The 22305-nt window shown below is 49.6% G+C and overlaps 2 protein-coding genes across 5 annotated transcripts in view; both read left to right on the plus strand.

The window, feature by feature from the left end:
- The window catches only part of LOC119175769 (M-phase inducer phosphatase 1-B), a 157930-nt gene that overhangs the window by 8911 nt on the left and 126714 nt on the right, over window positions 1-22305 (plus strand). For all 4 annotated transcript variants that reach the window (XM_075876141.1, XM_075876142.1, XM_075876143.1 and 1 more), the window contains 2 exons: window positions 253-320; window positions 1895-1940. In XM_075876141.1, the coding sequence (XP_075732256.1) occupies window positions 1903-1940 (38 nt within the window). In that variant the 5' untranslated portion in view covers window positions 253-320; window positions 1895-1902. The remainder of the gene's footprint in view (window positions 1-252; window positions 321-1894; window positions 1941-22305) is intronic.
- On the plus strand, window positions 3986-6154 carry LOC119175768 (long-chain fatty acid transport protein 1). Its single transcript, XM_037426729.2, has one exon. The coding sequence runs from the start codon at window positions 4062-4064 to the stop codon at window positions 6009-6011; it is 1950 nt and encodes a 649-aa protein (XP_037282626.1). The 5' UTR covers window positions 3986-4061; the 3' UTR covers window positions 6012-6154.

Raw genomic sequence — 22305 nt, forward strand, 5'->3', positions numbered from 1 at the left:
TTATCTTTATTGAATGTGTCTCTTTTCTTTTATTTGTTTATTATTGATAATACTATTATTATTACCATTATTATTATTATCATTGTATCTATCTCACCCTGCTAAAACTCCTAAAGGAGTTGCAGTGTCAATAAATAAAAATGTCTAGAGTAAGTTTAGGAGCTGCTTCCCTTTGGAAAGAAAGAGCTGAACAAGTGTGCGCATACTAATGTGTTGTTGCTGGCCTTGGTTTGAGTCTAGTTTTTCTTTCAGCCCGAGATCGCCGGCACAAACACCCCTGTCAACACGCTTTGTTCTGCCGTTGCCAAAGTCTCCAGCAGGTATGCATCATTTAGTCAATGCAGGCCTTTTACATTGATTGTGCATGCTGACAGCTTTTTGTGGTAACTAAAAGATACCGAGGCAACGTGCCTGCAAGTATAGGTGCTCCTTAAGAAGAAAAAGCCCAGGAAATGCTGTTTTATTTTGACATTAAAGTCGCTTTTTGCATAGCACACCTGACATGAACACTAGCCCGTGCTATAGTATTGATTCTGATGACTTCATGAACCATTATGGCTAATCATGATAATGTCAGGTACTAAAATACATAGTGGCCACTTGCGCCTCTCTTTCTTAGTGGTATTCTCCCACGATGTTGCCACCATAGGTCAACGTATCTGTGTGAGTGAGTGAGCAAAGCCTCTCTGTTGTTCATCATTGAGTGCATCGTCATTGCACTTGTGAGGTGCACGTCAGACAAAACCAGGAAGCAGTCATTAAAACATTGTGATATCCTGCGCAAGCATAGGACGAGAAGTTCATAAAGTTTCTGTTTAGAGTACAGAAGGAATGAAACTCTGCTTTAAAAAAAACTTGTAATTAATTTTTCAGGGCGTACTCACGCTTACCAGTACATTTTCTAGCCTCACTAGGGCTTCGCCATTTATTTGTAGCAAGGAGACAACTGAAAACATTCCTGTCCGTTTTAAGGTGAACATTGGGAAGTGCTGCAGTTTTATGTTTTGACAGCAATAAAAAACAGAATATACCAGTGAGTATTAAATATATTTTGCTGCTTTTCGTTCTCTCCTTGGGTGAAGTCAAAGCAGTCATGCTTGGAAGCTACGCTGGTTCAGTCTTTGTTCCGAGAAAAAAAAAAGGCGCTGTGAATTGGCAAAAGAATACTTGGTGCACTGACACGCAGGGCATTCTAAGCCAAACGTCTCAGCCATTTTGGCGACCACCTCAAATGTGTTTCAGAAAAAAGTTGTGCGGATTTATTGCATTGAAAATGGCTCATTGCTAAAATGTTTTGGAGAGAATTAAAAAAAAAAAATTCGTCATGATGAGAGCCTTCCAAACTTCAAGATACGTCATCTGAGTGTCGTAAAAAAATGTCTTCTAAAAGTATTATTTCTCATTTCAATGCCAAATTTGGTACACATGTTAAGTAAAGGTGTTGCATATTAAGTAAAGAAAAAAGGTATATGGCTCTGCCTAGGCTATTGTGGCTTGTTCTGCATAATAATAATTGATATTTCTTTAGTACCAAGCTTTCTGTGGTGTAGCATTCAATTTAACTGCAAGCAAAGGCAAAAACATTGTTTTCGTAGTTTGGTGCTTCTTTTTTATATACTTTGCTTCTGAATGTTATATGAAACATGCCTGTGTAACTTTATTGAAAACTATTTTATTTAAGGCATCTTTTCTGTTTCATCACAATTAGTTTCCCATATGATCAGGCTTGAAACTCATGTTTGGGTTGATTATTGCGACTGAATATGCGAACAGCGCAACTTAAAACAGTTACGTCGTACCAACTTGCCCAAGTTTCCACGCTTCATGGTTATTGTGATTTGGGATTATTATGTTAGATATGTACTTTAAACATCCATTTTTGTTCTTTTTCCAGGACGTATCATGAAAGAGGAGGAGCCTTCACCAACCATTCAATGTTGGTATGTGCATCTTCATTCGTACAATTCGTAGGCTAAATGTTACAGTAGTATTGAAATTTTCTAGGACTGAGGAATGCAGTGCTGCTCTAATTGCTTCATGCTGTTCTTAAGTGTAATAATTGTTATGAACTGCTTCGAATTTGCTTCAGTATGGCACTGGGAAACTGAAAACAGTAAACTTTAGCTACGTGACTTTCTAGCGAGCCTAAAGGAAAACAAAAACAAGCTATAGACTGTTTCAAGATAGCAAGCATTGTACCACAAAACACTTCCGGTCACCTCATTTACCAGCTCGTAACTTCAAAACTGAAAGCACGTTCTCAAGTTTTTTTAAAAGGCAAGGAATGTCTCTCTTTAGTTTTCAGATAAAAGGAACGTGCATAAAGTTCAAAGAAATCTCGTAACAGTTTTATGTAGCTCAGAAGAACATTTATTTGAGTATATTTTGCCAAATAAGAGAAGAAAGTGTAGGAAAAAAGTGAGCTATTTTCTAAAGCTCATCTTGCCCACCGATGCTATTGGGCACATTGATGAATGAAACCGGATGTTTTCAAGGGTCTTTTGTTTGTAAACAGTGAAAGGGTTTATATACTAGCTTATTTACAATGATACATCTGAGTCAGGTTTATATCAGCTAACAAGCAGGCTATTTTGAGTTAAAGGTGTGTGAGATTAGTTCAATGTTGTACTGATTCATGTCTGCTGCTGCGAGTACTGTTATCTATGACTTTTGCGTATTATATTTACCACTTCGCAAGCTTTCACCTAACATATGCCACAATAACTGACATTTTAAGTGTATAGCTCACTTAGCTGATTTTATTTTTGAATTATTTATTGCTGGCTATTGTGGCAAAATATATTGAACTCGTACCAATTATAAATTGCTGATTTGTCAATAGTTACATGTGATTGTGGCCACTTTTGAAGAAAATTTTAAACTTATGGACTTGTTTTCTTTGTTAGACACAATAATAATGAGAAACCATCGACAACAATGCCAGGGAAAGTATAGGGGCTGTATTTAGAAGTAATTGTAATACAGATGTGAAGAAAGAAAAGTGAACAGAAAGATAACTTGCCACTAGCAGCATCCGAACCTGCGGCCTTTGAATAACGCGTCTGACGCTCTACCACTGAGCTGCGGTGGCGGTCGTCCCTTCGTTCACTTTATAGAGCATATATGCGCATTTAAGCGTGGGAGCTTCAGTCATCGCCAGGTGTCAGTTCTCATTAATACTGTGGCCACTTTAGTAATTTTGTGCTCAGCTTTATCGCTTGTACACCTCTCTGCCCCAAGTACTGGTAATTTAAATGTACGTTGCTCATCTTTGTGTTCAATGATCATCCAGGTGCTTAATGAGTTGTTTCTTGTGATTTGAAGGGATTATATGTTAAATAGGTTTAATAAATGAACAATAATATTTATGAGGTGCATAGAGTGTGCTATTAGCTCCAGTAGTCGTTTGGAATATTTTGGCATCTGCTCCAAAAATGTTAATAGCTGTTCCTCACTGGCATTTTCGCAGCTCCGAAAGTACTTATGGCCACTCCAAAGCACTATTGTTTTTTTTTTTTCTGCTCCAAAAGTCAAGATGTCGCTTCAATTACTGGGAATGTGGTGTCCCGAATTGTGCTGTGCGAGTCTTTTGATGATAGACGTTGTAAGCGCGAAATGCTGTTGAGAATTTCTCTGGGTTGCGCGGTAAGAAAGGGATTGCGCTAATGCAGGTAACGCCTCGGAGCGCACGTGCGTCGTAACTTGGTGCACGTGCACGCAGAGCGGTAAACGCGAAACTCGTTCGCGCATGCTGTGTACAAATTTTCATTGGAATCCCCGATTTGAATGAAGCGTGCATGCCGCACGGCGAGCACTGACCTCGTGGTCAATGCTGGTCAGCGGCGGCTGCGAAGACCGGTCGACCTGGCGGCGACTGGGCCCGGCGCGGCCTCGTGACACGCCGCGGACGCCTTCGCGGCCCGGCGCCAGATGGCGCGAGCGAACTATTTTCTCGCCGATGCCGGCGGACTTTGAGCTTCCCGTTGGGGCCGGCGCATAAAAGTAGGTCGTCGGTGCGCGCGGCGCCATGCGCTGGGCGCTGTGGCCGCAGAAGTGTGACGATGTCGTCCAAGTCGGCGCTGCTGCTTGGCCTCTTCGGTGTGGCCGGCACGCTGTGGTCGCTGAGTACCGCGGCGCTCCTCCTGGCCGTAGCCTACCTTGTCACCGGTGGCTGGCGTACGCTGCGCCTGTTGGCGCGAACCGCGCCGCGCGACGTGCTCGCTGCCGTCGGCTACATGCGCCTCAACTGGTACATGCACCGGCGCGTGGCCGAAGACGCGACTGTGGCGCGCGTGTTCGCGTCGGTAGCACGCCGGCAGCCGGACAAGCCCTGTCTTGTGACGGCGCAGCGGACCTGGACGTTCTCCCAAGTGCAAGACTACTCGGAGCGCGTTGCGTGCGCGTTTGCGGCGCTGGGATTGAAACCCACCGACGAAGTAGCTTTGCTCGCCGAGTCCCGACCCGAGGCTGTCATGCTGTGGTTGGGCCTGTCCAAGCTGGGTGTTGTGTCGGCTCTCATCAACTATAACCTGAAACAGGCCTCGCTCGCGCATTGCATATCCTGCGTGCGCAGTCGTGCTGTTGTGTTCACGCGCGCGCTGCTGGAACCGCTGCGCGACGCCCGGCCCCTGATTGCGGAGAAGCTTGGCACCGAGCCGCTCTACGTCTGCCTCGACGCCGACGTGAAGGATCTGGGCGCGCCGGTGACCTGGCTGGAGCCCCTGTTGCAAGCTGCCGAACCCAGCGCGCCGCCGTACCGCGGCGGCATGGACGACCGGCTGCTGTATATCTACACGTCCGGCACGACGGGTCTTCCCAAAGCCGCGATCATCAAGCAGCGTCGCTTTTTCAGTATGGCCAGTGCCGTGCGCCACATGATGCCCATGCGAGACGACGACGTTCTGTACGTCTGCCTGCCGGTGTACCACGTGGCCGCCGGAGTGTTGGCCTTGTCCCAGGCGCTCCTGTTCGGCAACACGGCCGTGCTGCGGCCACGCTTCTCGGCGTCCGCCTTTTGGGAGGATTGCGCGCAGTACGGGTGCACGGTGGCCCAGTACATCGGCGAGACGTGTCGTTACCTGCTGGCCCAGCCGCCTCGCCCGCAGGACCGTGCGCACCGGGTCCGCCTCATGTTCGGCAACGGGCTGCGGCCTCAGCTGTGGCGGCCGTTCGCCGACCGCTTCGGACTTGCTGACCTCCGCGAAGTGTATGGCGCCACCGAAGGCAACGCCAACCTTGTCAACACCGACAACCGGCCGGGGGCCGTGGGCTTCTTCCCCGTGCTGTTCCTGCTGTGGCCCGCGTTGGGCGAGCGCCTGCTGCCCATCAAGCTGGTGCGCGTCGACGAGACGACTGGGCTTCCGCTGCGTGACAAGTCGGGCATCTGCCTCGCTTGCGGTCCCGGCCAGGTAGGTGAGCTCGTGGGAAAAGTCGAGCGCTCCCACATGCATCAGTTCGACGGCTACGTCAACAAAGAGGCCACGCAGAAGAAGCTGTACCGCGACGTGTTCCGCAAGGGTGACATGGCGTTCGCCTCTGGAGACTTGCTGGTCACCGACGAGCTGGGCTACGTCTACTTCCGTGACCGGACGGGTGACACCTTCCGATGGAAGGGCGAGAACGTCTCCACGGCCGAAGTGGAAGGCGTGGCGGCGCAAGCACTGGGGTTGAGCGACTGCGTCGCATACGGCGTCTCGTTGCCAGGAACCGAGGGTCGTGCCGGCATGCTCGCTGTCCAGGACCCCGACCGCCGCACCGACTTGGACGCGCTGCTCGCTGCTTTGCGGCACCAGTTGCCTGTTTATGCTGTGCCGCTCTTTGTGCGACTCACGCGTGCCGTGGACGCCACGTCCACGTACAAGCTGAAGAAGGGGGAGCTGCAGCGGCACGAGTACCACATCGACCAGCTGAGCGGCGATCCGTGCTTCTTTTTGGACCAGACCGTCGGCCGCTACGTGCCGCTCGACCGAGACCTCTATGAGCGCCTGTGTGCCGGCGCGTGTCGCCTCTGAGTGCGCGGACTCGCCCGGAGCCGCACTCGTGACCGGCAGCAGAATGCGCCATGTTTAAGAGTATTCGCGGGACCATGTGCGAGCGAGAGATGTTACTGATTCTGCCTGTTGATCGCATATAAAGGCATCGACTGTGCCCAAAAGTTATGGAGTAAGCTGTTGCGTTGGCCCCCTGGAAAACATGATGGGTACCCAGGAATTTTTTTTCAGGGCCAACTTTGGCTTCTGGTAGTCGCTGTGAAGGCGTGTAAGTACTTGAATGAAGGATGGGGTTCTGAAGCATACTATTTTGCCCGTGTCACTATACAGAGGGGCCAGTAACCTACACCGTGCCGATTCACGGTATGGGTTACTGTTTCTCCCGATTTTGCCGGCAACACTACTGCCAGGGTCGACAACGACGTGCAGCTGTGCTAATGACATCACAAGTGACGTTTTTTGGCGTTCCGCAAGTTCTCGCGGTGCAAGTACCGTAATGAAAACCTTATTTGTAATTTTTCTTCACCTTGAGGGGATTTACGACGTAACTCGGCTGCGTTGTTTTCAGTGAGCGCACCGGCCTTCCGAGGTCTAAACACTACGTGCATGCGGTGTGGCACCGACACATGCGCTTTATTAGACAGTTATAGTTTACCGTTAGCGTCATAGGGAAGGTTAAGGGAATGGCGTTACCGTGCAGCAAACGTTCGTTGTGGACAGCGTCTCATAGTTTAGCAGGACAGCGTTTACGTGCCCCAGCTGGGACGGTGGCGCCACCTATCGGTTGGTTGATAAGTTGACGAACCGTGACTGTGGCGCCACCTATCGGTTGGTTAATAAGTTAACGAACAGTGAAAAGGAAACGAGAATGTTTGCCCTTGCCAACGCGCGAAGCATTGTTGCAAGTTTGTTTTAGTAATGATAAAAATAAATATGAACCACGCACCAAACGCGAAAACATTTATGTTGCTGATTTGGTGACATCGATCTTGTAGTTAGGCCTAGACGCGTTCGAAATGGGAAGCCATCTCAAAAACTACGCCAAATTATCCGTAATACTCGGTCATCGAAGCTAACTGAAGGCAAGCGAAGCCACTTTAAACAGTCGTTTGCTGCGAACCAAGTGATTTTTCAACAACTACGCCAAAATCACTTCGAAGCGGGCGTCCGAGATCGACGCCATGTTGTACGTACACTTCGTACACCTAAGCTACCTCGGTAACGTTAAGTCCGGAAAGTAGCGGGTGTACGGTAAGTGGGACGGGTAACGTACTTATCTGCGCATGCGCGCTTCGATCCCGCAATCGCGGTACGCCTGGTATCACGGTAAGCCCGGTATAATATAACTGTCTATTGTACAGAGGAAGTAAGACACAAGGAAAATGATGAGCTTTATTAGTGAATTGCTCATTTTAAAGAGGCCGTGTAATTAGGTGTGTGCGAATAGTAAATTTCAAAACTGAATGGAATACAAATACAAATCCAATACGTTTCGAGTAGTTTTCGGACATTAAGACAACCATTCTGAAACCAGCCTTTGAGTGGCAAGGTAACAATTTTCAAAAACCAGCCAAAGGATTCTGCTGCATTTTACTTGAAACAAATGTTCTCCAACTTCGGAAGACGATGGTTCCACTCCGGTGACGTCATGCTAAAATGGCTGTCACTCGGTGGTGGGCGGGGTTGATAGTCGGCGACTTGTATAACCTATTTTGTACTGAAATTTTTTGTACGGTCCATTTTTCTACTATGTATAGGTTCAATAGAACTTCTAAAACCCGCAAATTGTTGAGTGGTTGTGCCACGGCTCCTTAAAGCCTCATAGAGCATCACTAGAGAGTTTTAGTACTGCGGAATGGTGCTACGTACGCATCACGCAAGCGCCTTGCGTTACGTGGCGTCGTTTGCCACTAATCGGCTTTTAGTACGCCGTAGTACCCGCGCACGTAACGAGCGTGAAGCGTGTTGCGTCATCTGGTAGATCAAAATAGAAGCACGTGTTGTTGACAGCCAATGTGAGCCAATCCAAGTGTTATAGCCAGATTATGGCCATATTTTAAGCCACAGAGCCGGTCGGTGCTTGCCTTCCATGCCGCCATTTTGCAAAACGAAGTCTCGCGCTGTCGCGAAGTTGTTCGAGAGCGGCGCGATCAGCTCATACGTACGCACGCACGCATCTCATGCGTGCGTTCGTAGCGGCTGCGTACGTAACGCGATACGTGCGCGTTGTGGTCTGCGCACTACGCAGAACGTGGCGTCCTTACGTACGCAACGCCGCCACGTACGCAGCGTACGCTGTACTAAAACTCTCTAATAAAGCGTCCTGGGGAGGCTTGGGAAGCCAGAAACACACAAGAACGAATGACCAGCCCTGACACCACGTTAACTGAGTTCTTCAGTGATATTTTCACGAGTAGAAAAGGTCTGGCCTGCCGTTTTCACAGGCGTCGTCTTCTCTGGGTGACTTTGGTTGTGGCAAAATGGCGGCTGCTGCTTGCTTCTGGTCCAGACTCTAGAGCACCTAGTGTGCAAGTACTCCGCGTTTTTACCAGTATAAGAAGGCGAGGGTTGTCCGCACCCAGCGAGTGACACTTTTACTGGGACATCAAATCGATGCCGGCGTGTACATGCACCCGTACCTAACATATAGCGCCCGCGAAAAACGCCCGTGCCGGTATTGGTTGCGACAGAGTCGCCTCTACTTGCACCTCAAGGAGTCTCGTACACGTGAACGGAATCGTCAGGCATTACGTCATATTACCGCTTTACAATTGGAATGAAAGACTAGGCTCTAAGTATATCGCCAGTGTCAGTGGTTGGCCCTTGTCATTTGGGAGGGGGCTCTAAACTACGCCGGGCTACATCACGGGTCTTTTATATTTTGCCGGCGTCACTATAGTCAGGGTCTCTTCAGAGACGTGACGTCATGCATGGTTTCTACTCTGATCACGTAAGCTGTTGAAATGCTCAGTCGTTTGTTGCGCTGTGTGGAGGGCTCCGGAAATTTCGACCAAGTTGGGTTTTTTCAACGTGCACCCAAGTCTGAGCACACGGGCCTGCAGCATTTTCGCCTCCGTTGCTAATGCAGCCGCCGCAGCCGAGATTCGATCCCGCGACCTGCGGATTAGCAGCCGAGTACCTTAGCCAGTAGACCGCCGCGGCGGGGCTAAAGTTAGGTGGCGGTGAGGGGTTTCCACATTACCAATATCGCTACGGTGACAGAACGGCCGCGAAATTCAAAATGGCGCAAGTGTGGCTTTCTCGTGGAATTCCTAGTGTAGGATTGCCGGAACTGCAGTTCTTAAAATTATGCTGTCTCACAGTCTAAAATCTTGCTGTGTCTCTTAATGTCCCTTTAGTCACACCATGCGGAAAATTGGGAAGAATGCGTTGCCTTGAGTCAAGAACTATGTTGTTCTTATCCCAGACTGCCCAGAAGGGCTTTTTCGCGGGCTCAGTTGCGTGTGACAGTGTGGGCGCGCGTAGGGTTTCCCATCAAGGGGGGCACAGCCCCCGCCCCTGCTCGACTGCGGTAGATGATAACAAATGAAAATGAGATCATGATACAATGGACTGCCCTTTGACCGTGGCTTTGTGGCAGGTAAGATCAGTTCTTGGAATGCAAAATCAACGGTCTTCAGCCTTAGAAGTGTGGCTGGCAGCTTGGACTAGTTGGTATGACATGACGATAGTTCGCGAGAACAGAACGACGACAAAGAGACGTGTCCTTCTTGTCTCTTTGTCGTCGTTCTGTTCTCGCGCTATAACTATCGTCAGGTCTTCAGCCGCCATTATCGGCAAAAACCTACGTGGCCATTACCCTGCTGAAAAAAAAAAAAACAACAGACCAAGCAAGAGTATGGAGTTCCCTTTTAGGCCATTAGGAGGGGGAGCCCTCTCTCCTTACCACGCGTGCTTTACGCCGCTTGTTGGGATCGGTCAGGCTAATTAGCGCCCACGCAATTACGAAAATGTGTCGAAGCTTGCGTGCTTGGTTGCCGTGGTGAGGGGACAGAACTTTCTCTATACCTTTGCGAGCCAAGATTTGCAAATGTGGCATGATTTCTTTTTTGTTGCCTACTTCATAATCTCTCTCCATAATCAATGGCATCTTAAAAAGCGTGCTAAGCAAAGATAAAGTGCGTCAGGGATTGCTTTTGAACTTCGCGCCCAAGTTGCGTCGAACCGTTTGTCGTGCCTCCCTAGCTGTACTGATGGCGAGGCGACTGTTGGTCTAACAGGTGAGCTGTAGCGAAGAGAAATCGGTTGCCTAAAAGGCAGGATACAACCGCGAGTTTAGTTGTCGAACGCGAAGCCCACTAGCGACTCGCCGTGGTAGCCCGAGCACGTTAAGTGTGTCGCCTTGCTAAGCTCGAGAGCGCGCGGGTACTATTCCCGGCCTCGGCGGCTGCATTTGCAAGGGCCGTATTGCAGAGATCACCCGTGTTACCGTTTAGGTTCCCGTTAAAGAACCCGAGGTAAACGCTGCGTTCGTCCTCCTTCGTTTTCACGCTATGCAAAAATCAGCTCGGCTTGCGGTGACCTGTTTGTGCGTGTTCTCTCTGGCCGTTCAAGCGCCATGCATCACTGATTGGACGTATAGTATAGCTTCGCGCCTCAACAGCTGACGGTCTCCACGTCGCATTCGTCACCGTGGACTGCTACTCCGTGGCACGGGTGGTGCCGGCAGTACACTGAGGACAGTGAGTGATTCGGCACGGCGTGGGTTGCTACAGCTCAGCGAAAATGAGGAAGTTGTGCGCGGCAAAGAAAGTGCATGGCGGAGCGTGAAGTTGCAATTTTTTTCAGGCTCCCTGTTTCTTACACAGATGCCTGCGCCCACCTTCTTCGGAGCTGCCGGCGCTTTCCATTTGGTGTCGAGCAACAGACATGGTGCTATTGGCTAATAGGCGACATAAATCATGATCGACGTTTTGGATCAGACGCGCTCCTTGCCGTGGGGTACCGTATACGTGCCGGCGCGGCGCCCCGTATTCATTGCACAGTAGCTAGACCTGCGCGCATCACGACGAGAAAAAGCGATCGCGTTTCATGAGCCGCGGTGACGTAGCTTCTTTCACCTGTGCAATCTCTCTCCGTGAAAGCTTCCTGCGCATTCGTCGACACGAGATGGGTGTTAAAGTGCGACTTACTTGGGTCGATGGCTAAATTGGTTAACGTGGTTGTGAAATGGGGTGTTAAATTGCGACTTACTTGGGTCGATGGCTAAATTGGTTAACGTGGTTGTAGGAGGGGGTGTTAAATGAGTGAACACGTACACACGTATGCGAAAGGGCGGCGCTGGTCGAAGGGACGTCGATCATTGTGTTTGTGGATTCGTTGGAATTCATTTCACCGCGACCTTGGACGTCGACGCGCCGTACAAACCAACCGACGAGCGGCAACTGAGCGAGCGAGCGCCGACCTTGAGTATATATACAGCACGACGGCGCATGCACTGTCAGCTGTTGAATGTTCTCGAAGCGCGACGCCACATGCGCGTCCACTGGAGAATCAGGAGAATTGTAGATGTCGAACGCGGTGTGTAGAGGAGGAAGAGTGCACAGATGGTGGAGGAGTGAAGCGCGCGCGGTGTGTAGAGGAGGAAGGGATGCACAGATGGTGGAAGAAGGAGGAGGAAGCTTGCGGACGGCGCCGCACTACAAGCCTCGAGTATTAGATGCTCCGCATCTAAAAGAGGAGTAATCGAGAGAGTGAGGAGGACGGCTCGAGAACAATGAGTGACGCTACCTTGTTTCATCTAGGGACCTTAGGACTCCTGTGACCGTGTTTCCATCTTTCCTGTCTCTCCTGTTGTTCCGAGGATCGTCTTGGCCGTTGCCACGGGCTCTTGGCTTCCCTCGCGAGGAGCGAAACCAGCCGCGTCCTCGTGACGCGAAAGTAGCATCCGGTCGGTCGGTCCTGGCGCGCCGTGTTCGCTGGTGCGGGAATGCGGCAGTCTTGCGGGCCTTCTTCGCTTTCGCCCGCTGTGGCACAACTTTCAGGGCAAAGTCGCGCTTCCACGCCGAAGATGGGTGCGGCTTTGCACGTCCCTGTCGGACTTTTCTGTGCTAGTGCACTTTCGACGGTCACGTGTGGGGCGATCGACCGGTATTCCGCCTACAGTGCTTGTGGCTTTCGAACTCCTGATTGGCGTCTGCCCCGCGCCATCATCGTTGCCCTGTAAAGTAACCTCTTGTAATAATGCCTTGTGGAGGAAGATTGTTGTTTCAGAGGTTAGCGACTGCGAAAATCCAGCAGCGAGTGACGAGTCAAAGCAGTTGCTTTTGACCAAAGCGGCCACTTGCGATGGCATGGTGGTTGCGCGAGACTGGATCAAAATGTCCCCAGCTGCACGTGAATGCGTATTTACGGAGGAACAAAACTGCTGCGGCTGCTGCAATTGTTTTGGTAAGCGCGCCAATCCGATCGGACGGACAAGCGGGCGTCCTATCTATCGTCACGCCAGGCTTTTTCAGCCAAGATAGCGCCTTCCGGTGTTTTATTTACAGCACCACGCTGTGTAGACAAATTCCACCGGACTTGCACGTCACGAAAATGCGGTGGCGAGGTCTTGGTAGGCAAGAGATGCTCTGCCTACCGCGATTTCTGCTGGGTTTTCAATGGTTTTCAATGGTGCATGTGGTGTTCTCATTCAAGCAACGAGAAAAAAAAAAACGGTATGCCGATGAGCTGCGTCGCGGTAGGATGAGTCGCGTCACACAACCTAGTTTTGTTTGTTGGCGCACATCGCAACCTTCAGCGCTTACGGCGGAAGTTACGCGCGGACGTCGCTATAATTTTACCCCTTAGTGTCGACGTCGGCCTACCTGTGTTTACAAACATGGAATGGGTCTATACACCTTTGCCTCGACTTGAAGTCTTTGCTGCGCAACTTAGTCTGCATCCCGTTTTAAGCCCTGCGCCTCACCTTATGGCCATCTCGTAACACGGGTGCGTTTTGTGTTCGTAAATAATTGTTCGAGAATAAACCTTGTTGACGTCGACGGCACCGCTGCTTGGGTTTATGCGTCGTGAGCAGTGCGTGGGGTAGATATGCGAGCGAAAGTTTAGACGCACGCCGAGATAAAAAAAAGAAAATGTTGCCGTGGATAGCGCGAAGCCGCGATAAGGATCATGATGCGCCGTCAAGGCAGGCCCGCTTCTCGAGTGTTGTGTTTGTGGGCGTCTCCGGGCTCTACTAGGTCACGAGGCTTCTTTCCCCCCCCCCCCCCCCCCCCCCCCCGGCGACGCTTCCGCGCACCCACCAGGCGCTGCATGCTGCCGCATGGAAGACGCTGCTAATCGATTCGGTGGCCCCTTCAAGGCCAAGAGACACGCGCCATGCGCGTGCTCTGAAAAAAAAAAAAAACGCGTTGCCTCATCGCTGAAAGCGTCAAAAGATTTGGCTGTCTTCACTCCCGGCTTCAGCATCGCAGTTTGTTGGTTTGCCTGTTGGAATTCGAGAAAGGGTCGATTTGTGTGTGTGTGCGGGGGTGGGGTTGTAGTTGTATGCGCTCTGAGATTAGCCTGAACTGACCCGATGACCACTGCCAGAGTCGTCTACGTCACTTATGTCGCCTGCTGACCTCAAAAAAAAAAAAAACGTGGGTTTTATCACGGCGTTTGCGATCTTATCTTGAAAACTCCGACCTCGTCAACTTCGTTGTCCAGAGTGCTGGCCAAGAGCGCGCACCCCGTTAGTGATGCGGCGATAAGACAAGTAAGGCACGCGAGGCAGATGTCGCTTGTACTTGCGGGGCAGAAATACTAGCCGTGTACTTGTATTTTCTACGTGTGCTGTTCAATCTTTTGTCCAATAACTACTCAGTTAGAGGCAAAACAAAACAAAACAAAAATGCTTCATAGCAGCGAATTAAGTGGGCAGATACTTCGGTCGCGACCTCCTAGACGCCATGGAGCTGGCTAGACTTCTTTTTTTTTTTTTCGTGCTTTAGCCTAAGCTTTCAAGTCGGCCCACACATGGAGGTCGGGAGGATTTTTTCCGGCCACCACTGCTGGCTCTTCCATTTGGTCGCTCCAGAGTCCAAGAGCGCCCGAACTGGGACGACCGAGATTTCAAATTCAGTATGCACGGGGTGTTTTTTGAGACGGTGCATGTGTTTCGAAAAAATTTGTCAGTCACATTTCAGTCGATTTTGCACACGTACCCTATGTCGAGGCGGAAATACTTTTACGCAACTGAAATCACATTCACGAGACTGATTAATGAGAACCTGTTAATGAATGTTTTAATTACTGACTTGCGGACTGTTTATATGAGAAAGTTGTAGCACGTTGCAATTTTTTTTTCAATCACGAAATTGGAACGACATTCGAGGAAATACGTTCCCGCCGGACCAGAACTACCCGTGACTTGGAAGTGACGAAATTTGAATGAAGGTGCGTCGTGGTCTTAAAAAGTGGCAGGTCATCTCACTTCACAGGATTGCGTGTAGTGTTTAGTACTTGTCTGTTTCTTCCGAGCTGCGCGCAAGAAAAAACATAGTATCAAGCTCTTTTTTTTTTCTCAAGCATAAATCTCCGGGGCAGCCACCGTGGCACTTGTTGCAAACAGACGAAAGATAATTTCGCTTCCACTTCCAGGTAACCACGACACGTCGCACTGAAAGAATAACCCCCGTATTCACAAACGCTCCTCGACTCGACTTTCACCCTTGACAAAATCGAGCACTGTGCCGCCGCTCGTCTGAAAATAAAATTGCGCTACTCAAGAATCGCAGCAGATTATTGCTGATATGCAGTGACTTGTCGTGCCTAGAGACGGCGCTTCCATCGGCTTTCTCAAGTGGAGGTGGAGCGCTGAGTGAAGGGTCATTCTAGAATACGGGGGTTAGTGTTCTACTTGTGCGTTTCACAATGTCTGCCGATTTTGCGACGAATTTGTGCTACGGCGTGCCTCGATGCCGATTTCGTCACTTCCTGTTGTAGTAGTCTTACGCAACAGAGCCAGCGTTTTCTCAGTGCCTACCAGTTTCGACTTCGCATTTAAATATCGAAGGGGGAGATGTCCAATCACGGGCAATTTTCGTGATTTCTAAAAAAAATTGGGTACACCATAAATTGGCAATCACTACAACTTCCTTCCGTTAAGCCAAATTAAAAATGCTATAACGAGTTTTGTTAGTCTCGTCAATGCTATATTTTAGTTACAGAAAAACATTTCTGCCTCGACGTTGAGTACGTGTGCTAAAACGACTGGTGCGTCACTCTCACAAAATTGTTATTAAAAATCTGCATTATATATATATATATATATATATATATATATATATATATATATATATATATATATATATATATATATATATATATATATATATATATATATATATATATATATATATATTTCTGTGTGTGTTCAAAAAACTTCCTTTCTGTTGCGATAGCAATTAAATTGTCCCCATGGCAGGTAGGAGCTTCTATGGGCTGCGCTCTCAACGCGAAAAAATGATACCAAAAGTGTACCTGGAGCGGCCGTCGACATATAGATGAGCTCTACACATAACAAACTACCTCCAGCGGCGACACGCGACTTATAGCCCTTACTACCAGCATGCGCTGCCCAATACAAAAATAGAACACAGGAGCGATGGGAGGAGCTGCTGGCCAGGAAGAACTTGGAAGATCAGCTGAGCCTGATTGACAGGGCCCGCAGAGCGGCTGCTGCAAGCGGAGCCGTGAACTAAGCTCCCCCCTCCCCCCCTCCCGCAAGCCGAGAATTTTCGAAAATTGTCCTGTAGATAAATAAGTTTACACCACCACAACCACCACCACTACAAGAGGCGCTTCTCATCAACGCCGTCATTACGCACGAGCCTAGTTGTGGTCATCTGTACTGTGGCCGCGCCGCGGGAAACGTTGTTACTTAGCAAGCGCATGTTTACTGCAATCAATATTGCACCTAACAATGCTAGGCTTGCTTCGTGAAACATTCCGACATGTTGCTATCGCATTCATTGCTTCGCCCTTTTGGCGAAACTGGGACTTTTCTTGCACAAAGGCACTCCTCGGTGGTTACTCCCATTCTAGCAACTGGCTGCATCAGCAAGCTTTGACGTACTCGTCGTGACTGAGAAAATGTATTTGATCGGTCCTCCTCCACCTTCGCTCCAACGGCAGCGGTCTGCTTTTGGTTCAATTCTCCGTTGCGTTGGTCCCCTTTGGTAATTTTTGGGGAAACATCTTGAGGCTGCTACCTCTGCTATTCGCACATTCAGCTTTAATGCCAACCTTCTGGTGCCCCTTTATAGCTGGTGGTAGATTTTTCACAATTTTCTTGATGTGAGATGAGGCCGCAGAGACTATACCGCTGCGGGGTCAGTTCTCACGTGTACCAAGACCTTCAAAACAGTGCGAAGACAACGAACAAACATGAAGTGGCATGTTATATATGTAATGTTTCTTTGTATTCGTTCATTATATAGCAGCCTAAATTTACCGCCCTTAAGAAGCGTATAACCTCACACGAGAGACCAGTGAATCAACATTGGTGATGCCTAAAGCAAAATGTTCAGCCTCGCCGAGTGTGGGGTGATGTTATTTGACGCGCACTCTGTGAGAGGCGGGAATGGTGGTTATTATTGCGCACGCATGTAGAAGAGGCAAACGAGGAGCGCGCGTTGATTACTATACAGCTTCAAGTGTGAACTAAGTCGCGCTATGCATCGGATTATCTCTCTTGTACGGCTTTTCTCGCTTTAATTCAACAAGTCTAAACGTTGCCCAAGTGCTCGGCGTCTGCTACAGCTCGCCAGTGCCAAACAAGGAACACTTGCTCACAGACCGTAAAAGAGGGCGTCTATATTATCAAGGCTAAATCATTGAACTCTTCGCTAAACATGGGGCGTCATCTTGCGCCAGCTTCTGTATAAAACATCTCACCTTATACCCAAGTGTGCGTGGTATTTTACCAACGCCCGGCCAAGCCAGAGGTTTGGAAAATAAAATATAAATATGGAGACAGCCGTTCGTATAAGCTTGTTTCATGTCGGCGGGGACACTCGGTATAGGAGGCGTCGTATCACGCTCTTAAAAAGTGCGCCGTTATTTTGTCGTAATCTTCAATTACTACTGTTGTCGCAGACAAATATCCACGCCGTTAGCGCGCTAAAATATCCACGCATTCATTCCCCTGAAACTCTCTTTCTCCAGAGACTGATAACTCCTCATATCGTATAGTGGGCACCCATTATAACGAGTCATCCGATACAGCGGTGAATCGGCAGTCGAAACCAGCGTCATAGGCAAATGTAAGACATTGTCATTCGTCTCTGATAGCGTTCCCAACCTTATCTTGCGACTTACCAGGAACTGCAAATAACAAAGCAGGACCATCTTCGTGCTTTTGCGGGAACTCTGACGTCGCGGCTCAAATCTTTCTAACATGATTTCGAATGATTCCCTTGCCAAATGCGTATGTGTCGGCTCTTGGAGATGACGCCAAGTATAGGGATAGTTTAGCGAGGGGCATATTCGTGGCGTAAATTCACCGGGTCGGGAACAGCACGATACAATTTCCCTACGAAAGTCGATGCTGCTCATCTATAGAGATCTCACCCTCGTGTATGGAGAAAGCGATTGCAAACGGTATTCGACGGGGTGTCTTGATGGTGGCGCATAGGGAATGGTCTCTTCATTCGACAAATTGCGTGTCACCATTTTAATGCGTCTGAGTAGTGGTATGGCTGGGCGGCATTGCCGGACTTTTATGGGCTGCCGCAAGGTGACGCGGTAGTCGCCTATACAGTACATGACATAATCAGCCATACTTTTGTATAAAAGCCACGCAGTAGTATGCGCAGAAACTCCGAATAACGAAGGCATCGGTGGGGGGGCAATGAATACTGCAACACGCTCGCCTTCGCCCGTGTCCAAATTGGTCAACTGCGAGTGGGGAGCGGTTCTCTCTCGAAAATGGTGACGAGTATAGAGATGAACGACGCAGATTGACAGCGTGATTGCAAAACAGTGCTGAGCATTTCTTGCGTGTTTGATAAGTGCTACAAAGTTAAGTTCGTAGTTCAGATATGATGCCGCCTTGTCTAGAACTGCTGTTATGATACGCACTTGCCGTCATGTCGAGTGTCGCTGAGTCATTGTTTAACTCTTCTGTATAGGCGAAGATCGACTATTTTGTTAAAGATGACTTTTCATGACGCATGTTAGATTTCTTCGATTCCTCGATGACAGTTCTTTGCTAGTTCTTTTATGCTGTGACACGTGGAGTTACAAAAAAAAAAAAAAACACCCTTGCCATCTTTACGAGGCAAAGTTTGCTCGCTGAGTTGTGCGCGATTATTTCTAACAATAGTTGTTGGGGTTTTACGTCCCAAAAGCGATGGTCACTACTACGAGATGTTGCTATGTTCTCAAAAGCACAGCTTCAAAATTGCGTGAAGGTACTAACAGCGTTCTTGTCGCGTTTAATTTCTCTTGGTGCGGTTTCATGCTTCTTCGTCGTATATACTTATATTGCAATTATGCTGACGCTTCAGAGCCATTTTTGCTGTCTCGTCGCGAGGTTCCGTAAGTAGTAGTCCAAGGGTGATAACATCGCCCCGCGCGCCTTAAATGTTTTATGGGCGAATGAAAACGCAGGAGGGCAGTCCACGATTTCTGTTCAAGCGGAGAAGAAACCCGCCGGCTGTTTTCGGTAGCGACAGGGGGTGGAGGGGTGGATTTCGTATAACAGTCTCAATTCGTTCCTATCGAACTTATTTCATTGCTTTGCCCTTACAGGGAAATTTGTTCTTAGGGGGAAAAATACGTCATTGGCGTGTGCAAAAATCTTGCAGAAGCCTTGATTGATTCATTTGATTGACTTGTGGGGTTTGACGTCCCAAAACCACCATGTGGTTATGAGAGACGCCGTAGTGGAGGGCTCCGGTAATTTCGACCACCTGGGGTTCTTTAATGTGCACCCAAATCTGAGCACACGGGCCTGCAACATTTCCGCCTCCACCGGAAATGCAGCCGCCGCAGCCGGGATTCCATCCCGCGACCTGCGGGTCAGTAGCCGAGCACCTTAGCCACTAGACCACCGTGGTGGGGCTGCAGAAGCCTTGATATAACCGGTAGTGTATTCGATACTAATGAGGGCGGACATGCCATGGGATGGTATTTTCGATGTTTCATGTGAATAGTGTGGGCGGATTGAACTGCAACTATAGTTTGAGACGCTGAACACATTTTTAATTTTGTGTACTGTTGTGGATCCCACCACTGCCAACCAGTTGTGGTGGATCCCAGTGGTGTTCACCCGTTGTTGCGGACTGGGGTCTACCCGGTCTCTTGTGGTAGCGTGGCGCAACTTCAGGTGGAGGAAACGAACGCTGACAAGATGGGGATACCAAAAACAAACAGGTTTATGGCAGTATTTACAAATATTTACAGCATGAGGTTGGGAGTTCACAAACCACGAGCGTGGTGGTTGAACCGTTACACAGTTCAGAGCGACGTTTTGCACTCTGCGGCGTCGTTATAAGCCCTGTCGGGCTCCTCCTCCTTGAGAGGAACACCAATCACACACACACAACAGGCGAGGGGTACGAGCATGCACGGTCCACGTGAACATCCAATATGAGTCGTGATCACTGCACTGCAAGGTGGCGCCAGGGGGCCTCTTCCTCGTCGTGTGTGTGCCGCTGGTCGAGGGGTCCCAAGCTCCTGACAGCATACATCAAACGGTCCGCCGATCTGTCCGCTCAATTAGCAGGGCAATTTGTGGCGGCGGCCGCGGTTTCTTCCAAGGAAGACGCTGTCTTTGTTGTCCTCTCTGGAACGGCTTACGGCGTCGTGGCGACGCGACGTCTCATCCTCCGGCTAGGTAGGACAATACCTGGCGGGCATAGGCAGCCGGCCAGTCGGCTACTTGTTTGAGGATTAAAAAGAGCGCCGCTCCCCCGTCAGCTCTGGACGCTGGTTTCCGAGAGAACTGGGGTTCCAGGCGTGGGAGCGCTGCCCGGCTACGCTTCTCAGTGACAGCATGGCGCCTACTGACGACGGTCATAACAGTACACACGAAGGTCGCGGCCGCATTTCAGTGGAGGCGGTTACCTATTTTAATTGCATGTTAAAGAACTCCACATGTTCAAGATTTTCGGAGGGCTCTACTATAGTGTCCCCCTTAATCATATCGTGCTTTTGAGACGTAAAGCCGCTACAATTACGATTAGTTGTATATGTAGAAGCTGTCAGCCAAACCTTTTATCCCGGATGATTGAAGCTAGCGAGCGTCAACACATTATACATATGAAACGTGAGCTAAAGCAGACGCCAAATATCACTGATTAATTCAATTGAAGTCGCAAGCAAGAGTTACAAGATGCGGCCGGTGCTACTTGCCGCGCGCGAGCCAACAGCGAATTAAGCGAGCCGTATCTAGAGTGTAGAGAAGAGTGTGATGAAACTGTATACCTAGCTTTCGCTGCATCAAGAAAAGAAACATACAAAAAAAAACACTTGTCAGATACTTGGCTCTCTCGTGTTGGTACTCCATAACCAAAACTGATTTTTAATTCACATGGACGCTGGGAAGCACCACGTATACCTGAATGCGCAATAAGAACGTGCGTCTTCACGATTGTCCCGCTTGCAAGCAAGCGGGATGAGATGCTTGGCGGGAGTGTCGTCTGGGCGCTGTTGACATAGTGACAATTGACGCCAGTCGATTTCTGATATATGGCTAATATATGCCCCCATTAAACGCGAGAAATGACCTTTATCGTGAACGGCCAAAGTTCGTTTGTGTTGTCCCTGTCATAAGAGCGGTCTAAAAAAATACAACGGGATGACGTCGTGTGGCAGTCTTACGTGAACTTTGACGTCATGTTAAAGCAATGTTTGACGCCGTCATCGCTGGGCGCTGTCGCTTTGTCATGGCGACGTCGGAGGCGGCAGTACAACTCCACCTGTGGAGGTGGCGATCAGTGAAACGGGCCTAAGGGAGACGGTGCGAGTTCTTGTGACCTGCAACTGCAAGCGTGTTGGTCGGCGAGGCGTTTTGTTCCTGCACTCGCCGTATACCTGTGTCTTTCCCAGAACACACAGGCGTCACGGTATATACTGTCTCGGCCGTGTTGTGGAATCGGTCGGGGGGGTCGGCTTATCGGCACTGCAGCTGGGCGTACACAATGGTCCCCCCGTGTCTGCGACCTACTACTACACTGCGTTTCGCAACCCGACTGGCACTGGGGCAGTGGCGCTCAAGATTGTTGACGAGATTAGAAACGACGCGAGTCTGCTGCACGTGACCCCGCTGGCCAAGTTGCAGCTTCCGTACTTCAGTACAGCGATATCGCGAGACTTGTTGATGTTTTTTTTGTATATAGCCAGTGAGCGTCTTCTGGTTCCGGGGAAAGTCTCCCCCACGTGGCCGACGACTCGGATTGCGCGTGTGCCGCAAAATGGGGCGGAGTTTCGCCAGAGCGCCAACAAACCGGTCACAAAGAAGGCGGTTGTGCAAGCGGTCCGTACCGAAAGGCGGCCGCTGTGCCTTTTTTTTTTTCATCTATAGGAATTAGGAGTCTGTCAGTGTGTTAGCAACACTCGGCCTTGGCCGCCGTCTCGCGAGGCCACGAGGTCGATAGCTCTCTTTCCGGGGCGACCGCGTTTGTGCGACGCCCGGCCGCTTTCTTGCCTTTGCGAGTGCTCGGCCAACGCTCTAAGCACGTCCGTCAGGGCCTTGATGAACGCGTTCAGGGCCCCCTTGGTCGGAATCCGCTGCGTGACAACTCGTTACGCGCGTTAATTGTTACAGGTTTTAACGTGACGATTGTTACATAGCGCGAGAACGGAACGACGACAAAGGGACAACGTCTCCTTCGTGTCTCTTTGTCGTCGTTCTGTTTTCGCGCTATATAACAATCGTCGTGTCCATACCAACTGTAGCTTAAACCGTTACACGCTTCGAAGTTTGGGGTTTAACGTTCCAAAACCACGATACAAGAGACGCCGTAACGGAGGGCTCTGGAAGACCATCTCTAACATGCTCTTAACATGTTTAACATGTTCTTTAACATGCTCTGACATCGACCACAGCACTCGACAGTGGAGCACCACGTGCCCCGCCGCGGTGGTCTAGTGGCTAAGGTACTCGGTTGTTGACCCGCAGGTCGCGGGCTCGAATCCCGGCTGCGGCGGCTGCATTTCCGATGGAGGCGGAAATGCGGTAGGTTCGTGTGCTCAGATTTGGGTGCACGTTGAAGAACCCCAGGTTGTCTAAATTTCTGGAGCCCTCCACAACGGTGTCTCTCATAATCATACGGTGGTTTTGGGACGTTAAACCTCACAA

The sequence above is a fragment of the Rhipicephalus microplus genome, chromosome X (genome assembly GCF_043290135.1).
Source record: "Rhipicephalus microplus isolate Deutch F79 chromosome X, USDA_Rmic, whole genome shotgun sequence".
NCBI classification, from domain to species: domain Eukaryota; kingdom Metazoa; phylum Arthropoda; class Arachnida; order Ixodida; family Ixodidae; genus Rhipicephalus; species Rhipicephalus microplus.

Excerpts from the sequence above, each read along its gene's own strand:
- LOC119175768 (XM_037426729.2), top strand. The coding sequence starts at position 4,062 with ATGTCGTCCAAGTCGGCGCTGCTGCTTGGCCTCTTCGGTGTGGCCGGC.